Raw genomic sequence first — 23,776 nt, 5'->3', positions numbered from 1 at the left:
GTAACAGAAACAAAGGCACATTATGGCAATTTGTTCGGCTCAATTAAAGGAGTTTAGGAAAATGATTAAATGAAAAAAGAAAATTTGTTGAATTACAGTTTAAGGGGCATTAGGCCCTTAACTACATTACTATGATTACAAAACTGAGTATATATTACACAAGATCATGAGTTTAGGTCCTGGGGCGAGACCACTTGGTCGTCTTCAGCTCTGGTTCCTCATGAGGAAATGAGACCTCAGCTCTGAGTGGGACCTGCTCCAGCTCCATGGCTTTCACCCCCAAAAGCAAGCAGGTCTGCCCGGCCTGGCTGCGGTTCCCTGGGCCCGCGGGAGAGGGTTAGCTGGCTAGCGCTGGTGTGCATTTAGCTGGGCTTATGATACGTGTGTGTGTGTGTGTGTGTGTGTGTGTGTGTGTGTGTGTGTGTGTGTGTGTGTGTGTGTGTGTGTGTGTGTGTGTGTGTGTGTGTGTGTGTGTGTGTGTGTGCGAGGTATGCCCTAGGCTGGATGAGTTTGGCATGAGACCACCAGTATACGTCCGTCATTTCCCAGCCCCGTCTCTGATTTTCACAAACCTGACGAACGGAAACCTGCAGGTTTTTAGGGCCCCTATTTTACCACCAGGTGTGATATTGATCAGGCATCGCACGCGGTTTCTAAACGTAACCTTTAGCGACATCACAAATGGCTAAGTGAGGCGACACCTGGTAGTTAAACGGTGGAACCTTTAATGGTCTTCTGCTTCAGAGGAGTCCTGCTCTGCCGTCCATTAGCCGCGTTCAAGAAGCCATGAAGAGGCTTCACCCATTACCGCCTCCGTAAACAATAGGAAATAATATTTACACTCGGCAAGGGACAGATGTATACAGAACATCTGTACTGCACATCAGCCCTTGTGTAAACAACCTGGAGATTAGTTTTAATCATAATTTCCATGACATTTACATCTCTGTGCGCTTCGCGTTGATTCCTTCCAGGTGGTGGCGCACGACGACGACCAGGGTGCTAACGGGCAACTAAGCTACATGCTAAGCGGCGGGAACGATGAGGCGGCCTTCAGCCTGTCGTCCAGCGGGCAGCTGAGCCTGACCCAGACGCTGGACCGGGAGACCCAGGGGAGCTACCTGCTGCTGGTCACCGCCACTGACTCAGGTGAGGCTAGCGCCGGACATCTTGTAGCGATTAGCGACGTCGTAGCGACGGAAACCACTGTAGCCACTCTGTAGCGTGGGGGTTTAACAACGGCTCCGACGGCTTCAAAGTGAGCTTGTACATGAGTCTGGATTGAAACCACGCCGGTTCGACTCAGAGTACCATCAGAATGCCACCAGCCCGATATATATACCGTAGCCTGTAGGTGGAGGCTCCGCTATGCATCAGGGGTATTTCGACAAAGATACACAAAAAACACAGAAAACATCCTCTCGGATTCCCACTGTGTTTTTGTGGCTCGATAACCTAAACATGGGAGAGTTTTTAGCCTGTCGAACTGACCTGTCCTCCTGGATTCCTGCGCTGTGGCACTGGACGCAGCGACCTTGTGTGTTTGTTTGGCTCCAGCGGTGGGCTCCTTTTAGCAGATAAAAGGTCCCCTTGTTATTGCATGGAGGCCGGCTAATGTGCAGTTTAAAGGAGTATATGCGTGGCCCCGCTGCCGTCTAAATCACATGCTATCCCCGTTAAGTATACGTTCCCCTGTGTGTGTCTGGCACCAATGTCATGCTTGAGGGTAGCGCGCTCATTCCTGGACCGACCATGTGACACTCTCCGCCATGCCGGGTATTTTGGACTGAGCATACATACACGCAAACGCACGCACACACTTGCGCAGACACGTGCACGCACACACACAGACACAAACACACCCAGACACACATGCACACTGTTACACACAAACACACACACACACACACACTTTTACCCACACACATACTGTTACGCACACACCCAAACACACACACACTGTTACACACATTGTTACACACACATACACACACACACACACACACACACACACACACACACACACACACACACACACACACACACAGAGGACGCAGTGAGAAACGTGACGTTGTGAGGTTGACGTCCAACAGTGGCCGTTGTTTGTGTTTCAGACGGGGCTGTGATGCCGTTAGCCACTGTGCCTGTCCACATGTAGATTGTATCCTTCAAGGGCTCCATTCCGTGGTTAACCATATATGGTCTGGGCCCATGAGGTGTAATTCTCCGTTGGCTGAAAATAAAGTGAATTTGTCTGCGGGCCGGCGTTCTGGTAATCAGACTATCACGAGTAATTAAACGGGGACGGTGATGGATGGCTTTAATGCGTGTGTCGCTTTCAAAACTGTTTTCATAAACTGGCCCAGATCTACGTCACTCGGCGTAGGCCGAGGCGATACGCCGACATGCTAATTATGATTCTGGATCTTTGCGGGTCGTCCGCTGGGAACTCGTATTTAGAGGCTCGCCCGGGCAAGAAATAACAATCCTGCGACATGTTGACAGCGTGTTCCAGCGCGGAGTCACCGGGACGCGGGCCGCAGCGGGGAATATCAACATCCCTCATAAACCTCATAAACATCAGGTCGTAATTACCCTGCTGCTCTCTCCCACGGCGGTCAGCCGGGCCGGGGGGGGGGGCATCTCCAGGCCCGGACCATGGGGTTGTACAATGTTCCCTCACCCCACCTAGACTCCTCTGGTCCACAGCAGGCCCCCGCGCTTAACACAATAAAAGCGCAACTGTAGCTTCTCCAAACATTAAAAAGCGCAACTCTGTCTTATAGAGGCACATGCATGTCTTCTTAACACAATAGAAGCACATTTCAGCTTTGTTAACACAATAAAAGCGCATGGCAGCCTTCCTAAACCAATAAAAGCCCATGTAAGTATTGTTATCACATTAAAAGCGGCAGCCGATGTTCTCAACACATTGAAAGCACCTCTGTGTGATTCAAAAAGGTAAAAATAAAGGAAACATGAGAATTGCATAATTTAATTAACTTTCTTAAGTTTTAATCTAGTCACACCGTGTTCTGGAGTCACTGTGGATAATGGCCTAATTTGATTTTATAGTGTACCGTTGGTCCACACATGTGAAGCACATGCCTGCGTCATGTGAGCGCCTTCTCCATAAGCACTTCAGCATCTGCACGGGAGCTATTGCGGCCCCATGACTGCAGGCCCTGTAAGCGCTTTAGCATGTTTAGCATCCGTATGAGGGCTAATTCTGCGCTTACACACACTGAGTGCTACGTGACTTATGATCCGACAGATGTGCTCAGGTCATTTAAACCTCTCCTTTTCCTATTCCATGAAAAATGGTAGAATAATTCAGGAATGATTCGTTTTTTATGTGTGTGCGGCTTTACGCTGGGAGCTGGCGTTCCCTTGGGAGACGTTCAGGCTCTCTGACGAACGTAAACTCATTGGTCGGAGCGTGCGTCGAGCTTTCAGGCTGAGCCGGCCCGCGGTGAGTGAATTCTGTCATGAAATAGTTCTGCTAATGGTTTCTGGCACAGGAGGGCAAGAAAACAGAAGAGTTCTGGCTCACTTTTGTAATTATTAGAAAATGTGAGCTTGGGCCAGCGTGGTGAAGGTGTTTTACTAGGACTCTGGCGAGCAGGGAGATCAGACCCAGGCTACTTTTGTTACTCCGAGACCCAGTGGAAAGTTACTGGCTGCCTTTCTGAGAGATAGAGAGAGGAGTTAAGAGAGATGGAGGGATAGAACGTGAGAGGAGGGGAAAGAACAAGTAACTGGCAACGTTTCTGAGACAAGGAGCAAGGAGTTAAGAGAGATAGAGCGTGAGGGAGACAGGCAGGGAGTCGGGGAGATTGAAAGGGGGGACATAGAACGAGGAGACAGAGATAAAGGGAGTAAGAGACAGAGAGACAGCGAGAGGGAGGGAGGGAGGGAGAGCGAGCCAGACAGAAAGCATGAGGGGAAGAGTGAAGGAGAGAGGGCAGGGGATACAGAGAGAGAGCGAGGGAGCGAAAGCGATAACCGCTACACTTACTGGAAAGGGGGAAACATCTGGGATCAACTGTGAATCAGTCGTTCGCTGCCTAGCAACCGAGAACCTCTGCCCCCCCCCCCCCAATCAGATGTGCAGAAGGCCAGGAGGCCTGTGTGTTGGCCAGGGGGGGGGGGGGGGGCTCTGTACTCCCATGGGCCAGGAGGACTCAGGAAGAGAAGGTGCTCTGTGTGTCTGACGGACGGTGGCTTCGGGGGTCTGACGCTGGTGCACGTTTCGGAGGGAGATGCTTCATGACTTCTGAGTCACATGGAAGATTGACTCCTTGAGTCACACGGTTCGGCTCGAACTCTCTGCTCTCATCTCCGGCTCGTCTTGAGTTCTTATTTTTAGTACTTTTTGAGAACTTTTTTTTCAGAAGTTTTTACAACTTTTTTTATCTGATGAAGATATCGGTGCTCAGGGTGTTTGGTGGCAGAGAGAGGCGTTGTGAGGTTTTATAAGGTGAATTTAGAGAAGCGAAAAGGGGAGAATTATGGGTACGTTACAGGAAAGCATCCAATGATATTATCATAGTTCTTAGAGCATGGTGATAGAATGATAACGATTTAAAGGCGCGTGTGCGTGCTTGTAAAATATCCACATGTTGGTCCAAAAGAGTATTCTTTTTAATATGCTACGTGTGTGTGTGTGTGTGTGTGTCTGTGTGTGTGTGTGTGTGTGTGTGTGTGTGTGTGTGTGTGTGTGTGTGTGTGTGTGTGTGTGTGTGTGTGTGTGTGTGTGTGTGTGTGTGTGTGTGTGTGTGTTTGAATCTGTAAATGTGTGTATGATGCAGATTTATCTGTGATTCTTTGCGTGTGCGTGTGCACGTGCGTGTGTGCGGGCACATAGCACATTGACATGCAGGACGTTTGGTGGCGTTTCTTTAATTGCGGGAGCAGTAAATCCCTGGCTTACTGGCTACAGATAGAGAGTATCTCTCTATAGGACCACGCTGTTTATACACAGCCTTTTGGCTGCTGTTCCCCATCACTCTAGACGCACAGCGCTAAAAGACCGCTTAGCAGATAAAGAATTTTAATGGCCATCCCTCGTTCAAAGACAGGAGTTCTTTCTAACTTCCCCCTCTTTCTCTCGCTGTTTCTTTCTCTCGGGGCTTTCAGCGGCTCTTGTGTTGTACTTCTTCAAATGCCGCTGTGTTTCCGGACTTCTCTCTTTTATTTTTAGCCTGTCTTGCCCTGACTCATTGAGGATCTGCCAGACACGCCAACATGTGCCAAACACGTATGTGCGTTATCGCACCAAGATCCTATGTGTCTTTATGTCCGCGAGGCAATTAAGAGGAAACCCTAATCCCACCCCGAGCGGAGAAAGAGGAAGCATGACCACAGGGGCTGTGAATACATACGGTGTGAATACATGTTATGCGTACATAAGGCATGAACACATGAGGGGTGTATCTCTGTGGGACCGGGCGAACAGAAAGCCAGTAAACCGGCTGAAGGCGTCTGATAAGCAGTGTAAAAAACGAAATAAAAACAAAGGTCTCAGTCCTCGCTTCATAAATCTTCCCGCCGGTCCGGGGCTCCAGCGAGCGGCCAGATCCCGGTCTAGTGGCAACACGGGGCCCTGCCAAATCAAACACCAGGTTCCTCAGATGAACTTCGAGAAAAAGAAAATGTGAGATTGACGATTAAACCCGTGAACGTGGTACGCATGTGGTCATGCTCGTTTTTTTTCCCCAATCCAGCTTTTTCCTCTATTTCACTTTCTGGTAAACTCTTTTAACAAGTGCTGGAGTGAATGTTTGTGTAAACAGCCGTAATGTGCAGCAGGGCGCGCTTGGCCGGCGTGGAACCAGCAACCTCAGCAGAGCTCCATGTGTTGTTAAACTCCATTATTCTCATTGTTTTTTCCCCCAGTAAACAAATCGCCATCCCGCAAAATCGGGGTAATCCGAAAAGTCTGTTTAATCAGAAGGAGCTGCTCGTCAACGTCAGCTCGGCCGAGCGACTTCTCCGGGGCGACCGAACGAACGAGCAGCTGAATAAGCACAACGTTTTGCGTTTGCGGTTCTCCACTGCGGCATAAAAGCAGAACCGTGCGGCGCGAGTATGAACATTATAGAGCCGTGTTATGAGAACGTATTTTCTTTCTCATCGTAGTATTGTTTATGATTTGCTGCGTACAATGGGAAACATTAATTAAACATTCGACAAACCACACCGAGCCTGACCGATAATTCAAAACTATCGCCACAACAAAATGAACGTGCATGAAAGCTGCAATAAAAACCAGAGCAGGGGGAGAAGAAAATGACTTTCTGTCTCATGTCTGTGAAAACATTTCTACAAAGCAGCAAATTATATGCGCAGCAGATGGGGAAGAAATTATGCAAAAGCATTGAGACACAACTCATAAATACCCAGAGAGCTGTTTAATGTTTCAGGCCCACGATGCAGAGAAGGCCTCCGAGATCGCTGTATTATAGGGGGGAGAATTCTCTTCCTGTGACTGGGCAGAGGCCCGGGGGGGTGTTGGGCTGATTGATTCTGTTCACTCTCGCGGTCGTTAAGTGTGAGAAAAGCGCTGTTTACTCTGTTGTGTTTGGCCAACTCCGCCATGAGGGCCGCGGATGCCGCGAACCCGGGCCCCTTCAACGCCTTTCAGCCGGCGGACGGGGTCGCATTAAAAGCAGCTTTGTTGCAAAGCAACACGGTCCGAGAGAGGGAAAAATGTCAATTTTGCCTCCGATGGCGAACCCAGGCCTCCTGTCCTGCCACCCCTGTCTCCTCCGATTAATAGAGTGTTTTATGTACGTCGCCCCGCGCGGGACAGCCTTGCCGAAGTCCATAAAGCGTAATTAACTGTTTAGCTTTAAGCTGCGGGCTTCAGAGGGCCTGTCTCCGCACTTCACACATTCATCGGTCTCTCTTCCCAGTCAAGCTGTCCCACACATCCCAGTTTAATGAACCCCGACACTATTTGTACGTTCCGATATTGTCTCCTGCCGCGGCGGCGTTCCCCGAGACGGACCGTCGCCCCCCGTTACGAAACACCGGCCAATAATATTGGAGGAAGGGATTATCTCTTGTGCCAGCAGAGACTCAGAATCTTAGGATCTTTGGGTCTCAGCCCTCGGCTCCTCCTCCAGTGGGGGCCGGAGGGCTGGTGGTCCTCCCTGTCGATTGGACACCCTTCCTGCACCCCCTCAGTAGAGCTTCACACCCTGCTAGCATCTGGTGTTCAGCAACAGATATGTTAATTAGAATTAGCACGTGTATTTACACCCCACCCCAGCACCCCTACTGTGCAGGGAGTATGTCCCTGGCACCTTGTTGGGGTTAATGTGATTTGTCCGCCCGTAATGTACACTAATAAGGTTCTTAGCGGGCGCCATATGGTGACGCTAGCCCAGGCCTGGGCAGTGGCTATTGAAGGCTTGGAGGGGAAACTGTCTGTGGATCTGGTGCAGAGTCGGGGGGACAGATGGTCTGCTGGAGGTCAGCCGCAGGGAAATGGGTAGTATTATGGGTAACTGTTTACTGTTTGGCAGACGCTTTTACCCAAAGGGAGGTCATGGAGGTAGGGGTGAGGTCATCTTGCTAGGGGTGTTCTGCTGATGTTGGGGATCGAACAAGGTACCTTCCTATTGTTGCTACCGTTTACTCTTTAGAAGTCACTTTTATCCAAAGCGTCAATTTAATGACGAAAAAAGGTCAGCCATCTTGCCCAATAGCGCCTGAGCACACAGGCTGCCCACACTGGGGACGATGCTGGTAACTTTAGGCCGTGAGTCAAACAGCCAGGCCTGCAGAGCCATGGTTCCCTGTGGGATCCCCCGGGTTCGTGGTTCTGCAACGCGTACTGTAAACACCCCCCACCGCTCACCCTCCCAACATCACCACAGGGCCGGGGACATTACAACACATCATCAGACTAAAACCCAGTGTCTTTATTAGGGCCACTTTAGGTTTTAATGGATTATCCTGAAATACATAACAGATGGCCGTGTTTTGGTGTTCGCTGACCGAAATGTAGTGTTTGTTTTACAAACCCGATTGGAATGCGCTGCGCTGGTTGTGTCTCTGGACGGACCCTATGAAGGCGCCCTTGTCGTTTCGGCTGAGAAGCGAGCCCCAGTGGCTCTGGTGCTGTCCGAGCTCCGTGAGGATATCAGGACCCAGGGCGTGAAAGTAGGGCTGGTGACATCATAGGGTTTCGGGTTATAATCCCCTGGCGATATTGTCATGTAACTCATAGGATCAGAACACTTAGCCGAATACCAGGGCTCTGAATCGGGACCCTCGGAGGACGGGAACGCTCCACTACCCCGGGGTCTAAATGATCAGGAATACTAAGCCAGGGCTTAGCCTGTGTGCTATCCTATCCACACCGCCACAGAGGTCTGCACGAAGGACCCCCCCCGACAGTTCTCTCCAGGGCTTGAAAGCATCTGAGGGAAACCCCCACCCTACCTCGTACATCTCCGGCCAACCCCACATACCCCCAGACCCAACCTCGTACCTACATACCCAACCGTATACACCCACACCCCATCCTCTAATTCCAAACCCTCATAACTTTAGACCCAAACCCATGCACCCCAGCCTCTGACCTCCATGACCCAGTGTCTCTTAACCAACCCCTCCAGACTCCGAAACATCCTCATGTACAAACTCACAAACTCTGAGATGAACCGGGATTAGAATCCACTCACGTCGCGTCCCGCTGCCAGTCAATCACAAGGCTACTGGTGTCCAAACTAGAGTATGTAACATAGAGCAGGCTCATGTACTACACACAGGGGTTTCTAATGGACGTTGAGACCATGATGCTGATAACTCCAAGACTGGGTGAATACCTATGCCATGAGAGCAGGCTCAGCGCCAACAGCGTCGGGTCACGCTGGTTTGTTTTGCTCGGAGGCCGAAGGTTGACCTCCGGGAATGAGATTATGGTAATGGCTGCCGCCGGCCGTGCTTAGGGGGGTAGAGGTGCATATAGGGGGGTAAGGGGGTGACGTAATCCCTCTCTCGCCTTATCTTTCCTGGCCAACTCGCCGGCTGAAAATCAGGGCTGCATCATGTCGACTTTCAGTAACAGCATTACCAAGAATGCCAAACATTATAAAACGCTGCCTCCCCTCCTTTGGAAGTTAAGTTGTCTCTCCAGAGTATTTTCCCCTCTGAATGTTCACCAGAGTATATGAAATGGAGGAATTTGGCTTTGGGTGCCGTTCAGTGATGTCTTTTATTTATTTAGCCGTTTACGCTAAAGCATGTGGTGACCTCTCTCTCTCTCTCCTGGAGACGGTTCACATTAGGACCGCTCGCTGCATCCCCACGTTACTGCAGGAGAAAGCAGAACCAGGTGATCACAACATGCGGGCCCATGCATCTTTGTTCGCTGCGATCGCTCCTACACCCACGGCCAAACGCATACAGACAGACAGATAGACAGACAGAGGGTCTAAGAACGAGCCGGCTAGGTGATGTGCCAGTGGAAAGAGTACTCTCTTTCCCAAGAGGCATTGCATGAGCTGTTAGGCAGCTGAAATAGCTGTGGAGCGGACTTCCTCCAGCCCTCAGACACCCTCTTCCTACACCGCCCACCCCTCCAGACCGGCTCCTGGACACCACGCCTCTGAGTGGACCCGCAACACCAACCTAGCACCATCCACACCACAACTCCTCCACTCCACCCATCCCTATCACCACCCTTCCACAGCACCCACCCCTTGCACCACCGCGCCACACCGTCCCTTCCATTTCCTCCCCTCTACCCCACCACCCCTCTGACCACCCCAGCCGGCCCGATCCCCGGAGCGTTCCTCAGGGGTTGAGTCATCACCCGGGCCTCGTGCCAAGCCCCCGGTTCTCCTCCTCGGTCACTTAATGAGCAATCCCGGGATCAGGCCCGGGGCCAGACAGGCATGCCGCTCCGGGCACGTCTTTATTCACTGCGGAGCGACGACTCGATCCGGGGAATGTCGCACGCCGTCTGGAACCCGGCGCAGACAATTGCCATTTACATACATCTGCACGGCCGCCGCCAGGGACAGCGCTCCTGACGGCTATATCGGTCGGGCGCTGGGGGGTAACCGGAGACAACGGAGGTATTTACACGCCGGGCGAGGTGGGTGGGGGGGTGGGGGGGGTCGGAGGTTGGGTGGGGGGGGGTCCCGGCGGCGCAGCTGCCCGAGGTCATGTGACACCAGCAATCCACCCGGGGCTAAGAAGAGGCATGATGCCAGGGAAACCGATACGCCCACAAACATCTGAGACATGCCCGGTTTAAACCAACGGCTGTCAGCGCCCAGGGGCCCGGCACCTGGGGGGGAGGGGAGAGAGGAGGGGGGTCGTTTTAAAGGTAGTTTTGGCTGTGAGTATTGAGAGAGGGGGGGGGGGGGGGGGGGGAGGTGACCTTCAGTTGCACTTGCGTTGGATTTAGGGATGGGGGTGAGGGGAGTGGGGTGAGACCATTTCTGGTGCATTTGGTGATAGGGTTAGGGTAAGGGTTAGGGAGGAGGTCGGCTGTACAGGTCAAAGGTCACATAAGTGCACAACAGCACAGCAGAAAAAAGGGTGACAGGGAATGTCTACTTGGGCGGAAAACAGGACGTGACATCACATCCAGGGGCGAAAAGTTGAAAAATGCCTGGAAGGAGGGCAGTATGTGTTTACACGCATGCATTCCTATTCACGCACACACACGTACACACAGATGCGCGCACACACACACACAAACACAGACACCCACGTGCACACACACAGGTTGCAGGGCCCGCTTCCTGTGTTGGTGGTAGAACAATGATATTGAAACAGCGAGCACTGGTTCCTCCGACAAACAGGGGAAGCTGGAGGTCAGATTCGGCAGTTAGTCGCCTGATATTCAAACACAAACACGCGGTTCAGCCAGCTTCACTTGACCGACAGCGAGCCACTTGAGTTGATTTCACCCAGAGCCTCTTAGCAGCAGTCCTGGTCAACGTCTGAGTCTGAGATTAAGGTGTGTGTGAAGGGTGTGTCTGGGGGAGGTGTGGGGGGGGGGGTTGTCTAGAAGGGGGGGGGGGGGTGTGCCTCGGCCGACCAGACACGGGGACTCTCCCATTAAGAGGATCACGGCCGGGCGAGGGCAGCCAAGGGGTGAGGCCCTTTAATCTGTTGCTGTGACAACGCGGCCGCACGGTGACTCACTCAAACGCCTAACCCCCCCCCCACGATTCCCTCGTCCAATGGGACGCGAGCGGGGACACGCGTGAGGTGTGGCTGGATTAAGTGTGAAGTGACAAGGTGATGGCCCTTTAAGAGTTAACGCCTCCGACCTGGGGGGGCTGTCCCGGCCCGTTACTGTGACAACAGCATCCCATAACGCGGCCTCAAACCGAACACAAACGTAAACACCTACTCATGCACGGCCGCTCGGACTGTCCCCCCACACGGGTTCGACTATTTATCAATTGTATTTTCATCACAGCGTTCAGCCTCTTACACTTAAGCACACATTTCCAAGCACTTTGCCGCAATAACAGATTCGGCCTGACGGTAAATATTTGAGCTTGTGTCAGTGTGTACGGTAACTGGGTCTAGATGGAGCGGTGTCTACACGCGGCGGTAAACACCGCACAGGGCAGGACCTACGATGCGGTGATGACTCACTGAACTGATTAGTGAGATCCTGCAGCCGGTGGATTCCCTGGGAGGGATCTTGTTTACGCCCTTCTGTGTTTGTGTTGGTTGGTACCCTGCTTTGAGCTGGGGGCTGTTTATCCATACGGTGTTGCTCTTCAAGCTCACACACTTCCTCTTGCCAACACCTGGAGACATGAGCGGCAGCGATGTACGAGAGATGATTCGTTTAAATCGGTTTTAAAATGGAGGAGTGTCTGGAAGGCTTGGCCATGGGGGGCCGGGGTGTTTCGGAAACGGTTGGGATGTTCCAGAAACGCATTACATTTACATTTACATTTAAGGCGTTTAGCAGACACTTTTATCCAAAGCGACTTACAATAGGTACATTTGTCAGAAGAAATAGAAACAACAATATACCTCTGTCGGTACAATAAGGATGATCATAGAACCAAGTGCCAAGCACTAACAATCACTAGGTGTACAACAAGGCTAATACAGTGTTTCCTATATAATGAAAAAAGTACCTGGAAGAAATGCCCAAGAGCCCTTCAGCAGCTCAATGTCTGTAGTTGAACACTCTCTAACGGTTATGACTGTACTCTGAAGCGTTTGACACTTTCACACCCTGCCTCATTTATCCACGCATATTCCCGCTTATTTCAAGTGACTAATGAACGTCTTAACGTGTCCACCGCCCACCCCTGCTAATCCCCCCCCCCCCCGCCCCGGCCCCCGGTCCTGGGAGGGTTCGGTGGGTCCTTTATGCTGTGATTATGCATGGCTCCACATCAAGAGAGATGATAAGTGGCGACCCTCCAATGCTGGGTAGTAATCCCCTGCCCCCGCGGAACGCAGCGCCAGCCATTAGACGTCCTCCACAGCTGAGCGCACACTGCTGCTAAAGCGCTACAGCGCTACACCGCTGCTACAGCGTTGCTAAAGACCTACAGCGCTACACCACTGCTGCTAAAGTGCTACACAGTGCTACACCGCTACTACGTCACTGCTAAAGCACTACAGCGCTACACCACCGCTACAACACCGCTACACAGCGTTATACAGCACCACCGCAACACCACCGCTGCTAAAGCACCACAGGGCTACTCCAGCACCGCCGCCAGTGTCAGCCGTCAGCCCGCGTACCGCCGTGTCCACGCTCCACAGGCCGTGTTTCATTACTGTTCTCCTGACCTCACTGTAAGCACGGCGGTCCTGAAGTGAGTCCGGGGGGCAGCCCCCGGCCCGTGTTGTGGCGTCCTGCTGCGCGGCTGCACTAATGTTAGGATAAGATGGAGGGCCCTGCCTTGTAGGGGAGGATTACGGAGCGGCGGGAACGCCGGGCGCTTTTCTCAAGCTTTTCTTCTACTTCTTCTTCTTCTCCACATTTTTGTGCGGTTCACTTTTCATCTGGCATTGATTGAGTCTGCTCCCCCGGGGCGGCGGGGCCACGTTTCGTCACTCCGGCAGGGGAGAGAGTGGGAGGGAGGGGAGATGAGAGGGGAGAATGGTTAGATTCCCGCTGTCAATAGCATTTCTTCGGCACTCTGATGCCAGCGGATAACTCCGAGAATAGAACCCGCGGCAGGAGATGAAACCTGCGGGCAAGGTCGACCCGGGAAGGTCGTCCGAACGCGGAAGGTGGGTCTGGAGGGGGGAGTCGCTCTGATTTGACGGGGGGCCGCGTGGAAACACGAAGCCAGAACCCAGAGGGTCTTGTCTGAATGAAGTGCAGCAGGAACTCTGCGGTGGGGGAGATTTTCGCTGAAATATGAATAAACTTCTCTGTGTCTCTCGCCGACAGTCACGATGTGTCACAATGTGTCCTAAATAGGCAATCATAACAGCCTTTTTTAATATCCATCTCGCTGAGCAGAGTATTTTCTTTCATTTTTATGAGAATGTCTTAGGTAAAGCTCTGCCATGAAGTATGTGGAGGGAACCAGAGGAGACGTTGAGGTGCTCTGCTTCCAACAGCTGGAAAAGCATCACACACATCTCTGCACCTCCCACACAACTCCTTCACACCACCTTCTCACCTCCACTACTACTCCTCCAAAACTCCCAGCTCTCTAATGGCCCTCCTCTCCTCCTCCTCTCCTCCTCCTCCTCTAACGGCCCTCCTCCTCTCCTCCTCCTCCTCTAATGGCCCTCCTCCTCTCCTCCTCCTCTCCTCCTCCTCCTCTAACGGCCCTCCTCCGCTCCTCCTCCTCTAACGGTTCTCCTCCTCCTCCTCCTCCTCCTCCTCCTCCTCCTCCTCCTCCTCCTCCTCCTCCTCCTCTAACGGTTCTCCTCCTCCTCCTCCTCCTCCTCCTCCTCCTCCTCCTCCTCCTCTAACGGTTCTCCTCCTCCTCCTCCTCCTCCTCCTCCTCCTCTAACGGTTCTCCTCCTCCTCCTCCTCCTCCTCCTCATCCTCCTCTAACGGTTCTCCTCCTCCTCCTCCTCCTCCTCCTCCTCCTCCTCTAACGGTTCTCCTCCTCCTCCTCCTCTAACGGTTCTCCTCCTCCTCCTCCTCCTCCTCTAACGGTTCTCCTCCTCCTCCTCCTCCTCCGCTCCTCCTCCTCTAACGGTTCTCCTCCTCCTCCTCCTCCTCCTCCTCTTCCTCCTCCTCCTCCTCCTCTAACGGTTCTCCTCCTCCTCCTCCTCCTCCTCTAACGGTTCTCCTCCTCCTCCTCCTCCTCCTCCTCCTCCTCCTCTAACGGTTCTCCTCCTCCTCCTCCTCCTCCGCTCCTCCTCCTCTAACGGTTCTCCTCCTCCTCCTCCTCCTCCTCCTCCTCCTCCTCGTTCTCCTCCTCCTCCTCCTCCTCCTCGTTCTCCTCCTCCTCCTCCTCCTCCTCTAACGGTTCTCCTCCTCCTCCTCCTCCTCCTCCTCCTCTAACGGTTCTCCTCCTCCTCCTCCTCCTCCTCCTCCTCTAACGGTTCTCCTCCTCCTCCTCCTCCTCCTCCTCCTCTAACGGTTCTCCTCCTCCTCCTCCTCCTCCTCCTCTAACGGTTCTCCTCCTCCTCCTCCTCTAACGGTTCTCCTCCTCCTCCTCCTCCTCCTCCTCCTCCTCCTCTAACGGTTCTCCTCCTCCTCCTCCTCCTCCTCCTCCTCCTCTTCTCCTCTAACGGTTCTCCTCCTCTCCTCCTCCTCTAACAGCCCTCCTCCTTTCCTCCTCCCCCCCAGGCTCCCCTCCCCTCAGTGGGACGGCCACGGTGACGGTGCTGGTGGAGGACGAGAACGACAACGTCCCGCTCTTCTCCAGCTCCTCCTTCCACACCTCCATCCCCGAGGACGCCCCCACCGGCAGTGACCTCCTGCTGGTCAGCAGCACCGATGCCGACGTGGGCCTCAACGGGGTCATCAGGTAGGGGACCGCCGTGACCTCTAGGACCTCCGTGACCTCTGGGACCTCTGTGACCTCTCGGACATGTGTGCTCCGAGAGACAGTAGAGAGACAGGAGAGGGAAGAGAGAGAGGAGAGAGACTGGAGACGGGAGAGAAACAGAAGAGAGACAGGAGAGGGGAGAGAGACAGGGGAGGGATGAGAGACAGGGGAGGGAAGAGAGACAGGGGAGAGACATGATAAGGAAGAGAGAGGGAAGAGAGTAAGGAAAGGAAAGAGAGACAGGAGTGGAAGTGAGACAGGAGGGAGAAGAGGGACAGGAGAGTGAAAGAGAGAGACAGGAGGGAGACAGGAGTTGGAATCGAGACTATATATTGAAGATGAAAATGTAGGCTAGCACTGAGTTGAACCTTTGCCTCATCCGTTAGCAGACTGGCAGGTCAAGCCATCGAGTTCATATATAGAGAGATGTTAACTGGTGTGAGTGTGTGTGTGTGTGTGTGTGTGTGTGTGTGTGTGTGTGTGTGTGTGTGTGTGTGTGTGTGTGTGTGTAGGGGGTACAGGGGGGTCTAGGTGTTGGGTCCTGACAGTGGTCGAGGTCTTTGTTTTGGGCTGTGATCCTCAAGCTGTACGACAGCTTTTTCACACCCCAGGGGGGTGCTGGTCGCCGTGTGTGTCTGTGTGTGTGTGTGTGTGTGTACGTGTGTGTGTGTGTGTGTGTGTGTGTGTGTGTGAGACCCTGAGCCGGGTCACTCTCAGGCCGGGCGGTGACTCAGACCCTGCCCCCCCTCCCCCCTCCCCACTGGGGTCTCGGTGGGGGGGACTCCATGTGTCCCGGGGCCGTAATGAGGACTTTAACCGCCTGCGACAGCGTGAGGAGCCCCCAGCAGGGGGTCCGGTGTGGTCCGACCGCCCCGTCCCCAGCAAAGACCAGCCCCACTAACCCTCGCTTACGAGTTCCCATTCTCACAGCCCGTTAAACCCCCGACCCGCGTCTGCTCTGCGTTTGAGAACCAATTTTGCTTTGGTTCCTCCCTGACGCTGTTGTTGTTGTTGTTGACGTTGTTGTTGTCGTCCAAATGCCTTCTTTGTTGCACGCAGGCATTGTTCTGTCGTTTGTTGTCGTGGTTCTGCGCGCTGGCAAGAGGCAGGGTTCTTACGCAAGGCTGGGGTTTTGTGAACGCTGGGGAACGTGGTACCCGTCCCGGGGCAGCCAGCACTGCCCCCGGTTCCTCCTCCACCTCCTCCAGATACCAGAGAGAGCCAGGCAGGGAGAAACCCGATCCCCGCACGAAAGTGAAAAAGTATGGCCCTCCAGTCGTAAAATATTCTGGGATGTCTCGCTGGTGAGCTCACAGCGGCCCACTCTGTCTGAGGAACCACGCGGAACCACGGCCTCAGGAAATTAAAACGGACCGATTATAAAAAGGGAATAACTGGACTGATTTAATGATTTCTCTGTACATTGCTTGTGTCCTTTGGGGTTCTCCTGTTTAAGTTACTTTTCTGTTGGACCCTCTGGTGTCTGTTTTGAGCTTGAAACAGTGCCCTCCATAGGATGTTGGACGCTAGTGCGGGAAAACGAAGCTGTTGACACAGTAGTAGGCTCTGAGATCTGAGGTCCGATTGACACGCCAGAAAACTGTATAAATGAGGCCAGATGGAAGTGAAAGGCAGACCCCAGAAATACATATTCCATTCACTTCACTTCTGAATATCTTTACTTAAGCTGTGAGGACAAAACATTGTTACATTGATTCGTTCCTGATGATCACATTTTAATGAAATGATCATCATGATAAGCCTGCCATCAATAATATCCTGAAATCAGCTCTATGTGAACATTGAGTAACCAAACTACCCTTAAGCAATACAGAATGATTGAAGTATACAGAATGAAGTATACAGAGGACATTGGAAATCAAACACATAACCTATTACCAAGCGGTCCAATCCCACTTGCCAGAAGACTGATCCTTCTCTGTCAAAACCAAAACTGAAACTCCTTACCAACACACCTACCCGGCATGTGGCTCAGGAGGTAGAGCGGATTAGCTGGTAACCGGAAGGTCGCTTGTTTGATCCGAGGTGGCGAAGTGTCTCTGAGTGAGACACCTCACCCTGACTGCTCCCCTCGAGCTGGCTATCGCCCTCCATGGCTGACACCGCCATCGGTGTGTGAATGAACAAATTAATGAGGCATTATTGTAAGGCGCCTTATTAGCAGTCCATTTACCTTTTACCATTATCCGGTGTCTGACTCCCTCTCTCCCCCCCTCCACCCTACTCTCGCTCTCCTTCTCTCCCCCCTCCTCTCCCCCCTCATCTCCCCCATCCTCTCCCCCCACAGCTACAGCCTGAGCGGCGGTGACGGTCAGTTCTCCATCAACCCGTCCACGGGTCAGATCATCAGCAGCTCGCTGCTGGACCGCGAGACGCGCTCCACCTACCAGCTGCTGGTGGTGGCCACGGACGGGGGGGAGCCCCAGGGGCTGTCCAGCTCCGCCACCGTGTCCGTGGTGGTGTCCGACGTCAACGACAACCCGCCGCGCTTCCACCACCACCCCTACGTCACCCACATCCCCGCCTACACCTCCGCCGGTGGGTGGAACCCGCGACACTCTGCTTACTCTCAGTGTGTTACAGTGCGGTGTATTTTGAAGAAGCGTAGAAAGTCCTTAAAAAATATATATAAATTCACATTCAGAAAGTTGGATTGATAAAAAAAGCAAAGGAAATGCTTTAATTTGGAAATGAATTTATATATTACAATATGGACATTACTTATACTGTAATTTAAAAAAAATTAGAATGTGATGTGAAAGGTTTCTGAAGTATTCTTATAGCTTTCCTGCCCTTCTGCTGTATTGAGACATTTGGATATTGCTTAAGGGCACGACGGTGAACGCTCAGCATTCGTGTAGCTAACCTAAATTTGACCGTATGTTTCTTGTGTTTCTCCCGGTCAGGCTCCCTGGTGTTCGCTGTCACAGTGACGGACGAGGACGCGGGCGCCAACGCCCAGCTGCACTACGCCCTGATGGGACGCAACGCCGACAAGTTCCGCATCGACCCCGTCCGCGGCGCCATCACGGCCAACGAGAAGCTGAGCGGCAGCTCGGAGGTCACGCTGACGGTCCGCGTCAAGGACGGCGGCGCAAACCCCCGCACGGACACCACCACCGTCACCGTGCGCTTCGTCACTGGCGGCGACTTCCCCGTCATCACGCTGCCGGAGCGCAGCTTTACCTTCCCCGAGAGCCAGCCCACCAACACCGTGGTCACCACGGTGACCGGCTCGTCCACGCGAGGTGGCCCGCTCTCCTTCTACATCGCCAGCGGTAACCTGGACGACGCCTTCCATGTGGACCAGCTGTCGGGCGAGCTGCTGATCCGCCGGCCGCTGGACTACGAGCACATCCAAAAGTATGTGCTGTGGATCGAGGCGCGCGACCAGGGCTTCCCGCCGTACTCCTCCTACGCCAAGGTGGAGGTCGCCCTGCTGGACGTCAACGACAACCACCCGTTGTTCGACCGCGAGCCCTTCCACGCCGACATCCTGGAGAACCTGGCGCCGCAGCGCGTGCTCCTTGTCTCCGCCGTCGACCAGGACAGCGGCCCAAACGGGCAGCTGGAGTATGCCATCGTCGACGGCAACAAGGAGAACAGCTTCAGCATCAACCGTGCCACGGGCGAGATCCGCACCACGCGGCCGCTGGACCGTGAGAAGGTGGCGCAGTACGCCCTGAGGGTGAAGGCCACGGACCGTGGCTCCCCGCCCAAGGTCACCACCGTCAGGGTGCTCGTCAACGTCCTGGACGTCAACGACAACGCGCCCCGGTTCTCCAAGATCTTCAGCGCCACAGTGCCGGAGAATGCGCCGGTGGGGTACACCGTCACCCGGGTGACCACCACGGACGAGGACGCCGGCGCCAACGCTGTCAGCCGCTACTCCATCACGGACAACAGCCTCCCGTTCAGAATCAACCCCAGCACCGGGGACATCACCATCAGCCGGCCGCTGAACAGAGAGGACCAGGACCACTACATCGCCAAGGTGGCCGCTCACGACTCGGGCTGGACCGTCAGCACCGACGTCACCATCTTCATCACGGACATCAACGACAACGCGCCCAGGTTCAGCCGGCCGTCGTACTACCTGGATTACCCCGAGCTCACCGAGGTGGGCTCCCTCGTCACGAGGGTGTTGGCCTCGGACCCCGACCAAGACTCCAACGGCAAGATATTCTACTTCATAAGATCCCAGTCGGAGTACTTCAGGATTAACTCCAGCACTGGGGCGATCTTCGTGAAACAGCAGATCAAGTACCAGAACACGACCGGTCCTAGCAGCATGAACATCAACCGCCACAGCTTCATCGTCACCGGCTCCGACCGCGGGGTCAAACCCCTGGTGAGCGAGACCACCGTCATCGTAAACATCGTGGACAGCAACGACAACCCGCCCACGTTCGAGTCGTCTAGCTACTTCACCCCGGTCACTAAGAGCGTAAAGGTTGGCACTAAACTCATCCGGGTCGTAGCTCATGATGAGAAGGACTTTGGGCTGAACTCTGAGGTGGAGTACACCATAACCGGGGGGAACAGCTCCAGCAAGTTCAAACTGGACAAACAGAGTGGCTGGGTCACGGTGGCCTCGTCGCTGACCTCTGATATGAATAAAGTTTTTCTGATCGACATCACTGCGAAGGACAAGGGGAACCCCCCGCTGTCGGCCCGAGTGCCCATGCGCGTGGCCATCACCGAGGAAAACCACCACACCCCCGAGTTCTCCCAGAGCCAGATCACCGCCACCATACCGGAGAGCCTCGCCGTCGGCACGGCGATCAGAACGCTGTCCGCCAGGGACAAGGACAAGGAGATGAACGGCCTCATCACGTACAACATCACCTCGGGCAACGACCAGGGCCTGTTTGTGGTGAACAGTAAGACCGGCGTGCTGTCCTTGGCTCATGCGCTGGACTTCGAGGAGAAGCAGCGCCACGAGCTCAGGGTGTCGGCCACCGACGGCGGCTGGATCGCCAAGACCAGTTACGTCACGGTCACCGTCCACGTGACGGATGTGAACGACAACCCCCCGGTCTTCGACCCGGTCGAGTATTTCCCCGTCATCCAGGAGAACGTCCCCAGCGGCACCACTGTGGTAAAGATGAACGCCACGGACCGGGACTCCGGGGCGAACGCCGTCATGGCCTACGTGATCCAGTCGTCGGACATCGACCTCTTTGTCATCGACCCCAACACCGGCGTCATCACCACTCAGGGGTTCCTGGATTACGAGGCGAAGCAGGTCTACCATCTGACAGTTAAGGCCTTCAACGTCCCCGACGAGGAGAAGTGCAGCTTCGCTGATGTCAACATCCAGCTGAAGGGAGCCAACGAATACGTTCCCCGCTTCGTCTCAAAGGAGTACTACTTTGAGGTCTCCGAGGCCGCCCCGCGGGGCACCGTGGTCGGGGAGGTGTTCGCCAGCGACAGGGACCAAGGAGAGGATGGAATCGTTTACTACTTCATATTCGGAAAGAGCAGGAGAAAGGGCTTTGGAATCAACAAGACCACCGGCCAGATCTACGTCACCGGGACGCTGGATCGAGAGAAAGAGGAGAAGATCTCCCTTAAGGTGTTGGCGAAGAACAGAGGGGTCATCCAAGGGGCGGATATCGACGAGGTGTTTGTGAACATCACGATACTCGACGCCAACGATCCGCCGGTTTTTTCCCAGGATCTGTACGACGTGCAGATCAGCGAGGGGCTGGCCGTCGGCAGCCTGGTTACCTTCGTGAGCGCCAAGGACTCGGATTCCGTCCCCAGCTGGAGCCGCTTTTCATACTCCATTCCTCCAGAGTTTGACAAAAATGTTTTTACGATCAACCCTCAAACCGGCCAAGTGTCTGTGGCTGCTGAGCTAGACAGAGAAACAACTCCTGTGTACAATTTAACTGTCCTGGCTGTGGACACTGGTTCTCCGTCCGCTACTGGAAGCGCCACTCTGATCGTGAACCTCGAGGACATTAATGACAACGGACCGACCCTGACGACGGTCAGCGCTGAGGTCATGGAGAACCAGAGAGCCGGGACTCTAGTCGCAACCCTCACGGCCTCAGACCCGGACCTATCGCCGAACCAGGGTCCGTTTGCCTACAGCCTCCACAACACGGGCTCCCCAAACAGCTACTTCAGCCTCAGCTCAGAAGGGGTGTTGACCACCAGTCGGGAGATCGACCGAGAGCAGATCAGCGATTTCCAACTCTCCGTGGTCATCAGGGACTCCGGCGTGCCTCAGATGTCCTCCACGGGGACCGTTCACGTCCGGATCAACGACCAGAACGACAACCCCTCGGAGCCCCGGTCAATGGAGATCTTTGTGCACTACTTCGGGAACATCTTCCCCGGAGGGTCGATGGGGGTGGTGAAACCGCAGGACCCCGACATACAGGACAGGTTCCACTGCTCGCTGATTCCCCCCACCTCCGGTCTGTTCAGCATCCCCACGGGAACGTGTAACCTGAACTCCAAGGCGCGCTCCACGGACGGGACCTTCGAGCTGACCGTCCGCAGCAGCGACGGCGTCCACGGTTCCGTCAGCAACACAGCGCGCGTCTTCTTCATGGGCTACAACAACGCCACTGTGGACAACAGCATCCTCATCCGGCTGAACTCCCAGGGCGTGAGGAGCTTCCTCACCGACCACTACCTCAGCTTCCTGCGCATCTCCAACTCCCAGCTGGCCGGCCTCGGCACGGGGGTGCTTCTCTACGGGGCGTTCGAGCTCAACAACCAGACCTTTCTTATGGCGGCCATTAAGCGAGGCCACGGCCAGTACGTCAACCCCAGTGGCGTGGCCACCTTCTTCCAGAGCATCAAGGACGTCCTCCACCGGCAGAGTGGCGTGCAGATCGACACCGTCGACCACGACCCCTGCACGCGCAACCCGTGCCAGAACGGAGGCATCTGTAAGCGCCGCCTCGCCGTCGGGCCGGGGATGAGGACGGAGGAGAGCGTCCCGGTCATCCTGGTCTCCAACGACCCCCTGCCGCCGCACGCCTGCACCTGCCGGCCAGGGTACGCCGGCGCCTTGTGCGAGACGGACATCGACGAGTGCCAGCCGTTGCCGTGCCACAACGGGGGCACGTGCCACAACCTGGTGGGCGGGTTCTCCTGCAGCTGCCCCGAGGGCTTCACCGGGATGGCGTGCGAGAGGGACGTGAACGAGTGCCTCTCCAACCCCTGCAAGAACGGCGCGCTGTGCCAGAACTTCCCCGGCGGCTTCAACTGCCTCTGCAAGTCCGGCTTCGCAGGTACAGTGCATTAGCTTAGCATCAGGCTAGCTGACATAGGTTATCTCATAGCATTCAGCTATGAGATATAGGTGCACACAGGAACCGGTACGCTAACTAAGCATCCAGCTATATGACATCGATGCACACAGGACCCGTACGCTAACTTAGCATTTAACTTGACGCTAAAGACACACAAACACGTACAGCACTTTAACTCAGCATTCAGCTAGAAATTACAATCACACACACACACACACACACACACACACACACACACACACACACACACACACACACACACACACACACACACACACGTATACACACACATACAGGCTAGTTGATATCAAATGTACCCGCGGACCTCCCCATCCCACGGAAACATAAACATGCAGAGAAACATAAACGTGCTATCCCCTGCTGCTAGCACCCAAATATCTCCCACTTCTGCTCCAAGCTAAATATTTGCTCCCGGAGTCCAGGAGGTGTTGTGTCCGTAGCGTCGGGGCCGGGCTGCCAGTAAACAGTCGGTCCCGGTGGCGCTGGAGAGGGGGTTTACTCCGTGATCTCCATCACCCGGCCTTGTTTTCTTTAATAAAAACGCAGGATGCCGAGATCGTCCCAGACTCCACACGCAGTTCACTGGGATTACGGACCAGTGTTCGCCTGCAAATGTCTGCATGTGTTCCTTGTTCTGCAGTCGGGGCCACACACAGAAACAATAATCCGCTAATCTGATTACAATAACAAGGCTTCGTTATAATCAGAGATATTGTTTTTGGGCGTGGAGTGAATAGTCATAGTTGATTAACATTAGTCATAAATGGTTCAGAGGCTTCTAATTAATTTGAGATTTATGAGTTGGTGTGATGATTACACTGTTTGGGGAGATTTTTAATAGGCAGGGAAGATTTGTGAAGCACGTCCCTAAAACAATAAGTTATTCAAGTCCTGCTTTGTGGACGGCAACTCTCCTCCATCTGAAAGACATTTTCTAATTAGTCCGATTTTGTTTTTCCTTCCCCGGTCTATTATGATGATACAAAGAATCACTGCAGACTTCCTCGAGACAGATTGCTCTGATGATGCGTACCCCTGTTGACCTGCAGTTGTTTTCATGTCCTGGCATTGAACTCGCAATTCAGGCGACTGAATTCCTCTCTTTCTGCGGTTCTCTGTTGTTGGTCAGGCCTGAACTCCTTCAGCGGCTCAGCTCTGTGTAGGGGCGGCCGTCAAAGGACGGGCCTCTGTTAGGTTCAGAATCTTAAATTCAATGAGTTTTGCGTTTTTTTTTCATTGTCCATGGCCACAGAGTGTTGATCTCACTCACACTCTAGAATATTCATTTCTACATTTTGTGTCATGATGCATGAACATTTACATTATTTCACTGGTATTTCCCTGTGTCTTTCTGCACTGCAGAAATACCATGTCATTTTCCAACTCATTTCCTGAGTCCCTTGAGATTTTGTAATAGCATGATCATAAAAGTAAAGCAGACATCTTCAAAATGAAGACGTTAAAATCTCCAAATCTTCAATT

At 53.8% G+C, this 23,776-nt stretch overlaps 1 protein-coding gene across 1 annotated transcript in view; it reads left to right on the top strand.

Annotated features, from left to right (window-relative positions):
- fat4 (FAT atypical cadherin 4) overlaps positions 1-23,776 on the top strand; it is a 98,046-nt gene that overhangs the window by 62,122 nt on the left and 12,148 nt on the right. The window contains exons 6-9 of the mRNA XM_030367906.1: positions 975-1,149; positions 14,774-14,954; positions 17,284-17,534; positions 17,903-22,252. Coding sequence (XP_030223766.1) covers positions 975-1,149; positions 14,774-14,954; positions 17,284-17,534; positions 17,903-22,252 — 4,957 coding nt within the window. The remainder of the gene's footprint in view (positions 1-974; positions 1,150-14,773; positions 14,955-17,283; positions 17,535-17,902; positions 22,253-23,776) is intronic.

Source organism: Gadus morhua, chromosome 10 (assembly GCF_902167405.1).
Source record: "Gadus morhua chromosome 10, gadMor3.0, whole genome shotgun sequence".
Taxonomy (NCBI): Eukaryota; Metazoa; Chordata; class Actinopteri; order Gadiformes; family Gadidae; genus Gadus; species Gadus morhua.
This window is presented reverse-complemented; position numbering and strand designations above follow the sequence as displayed.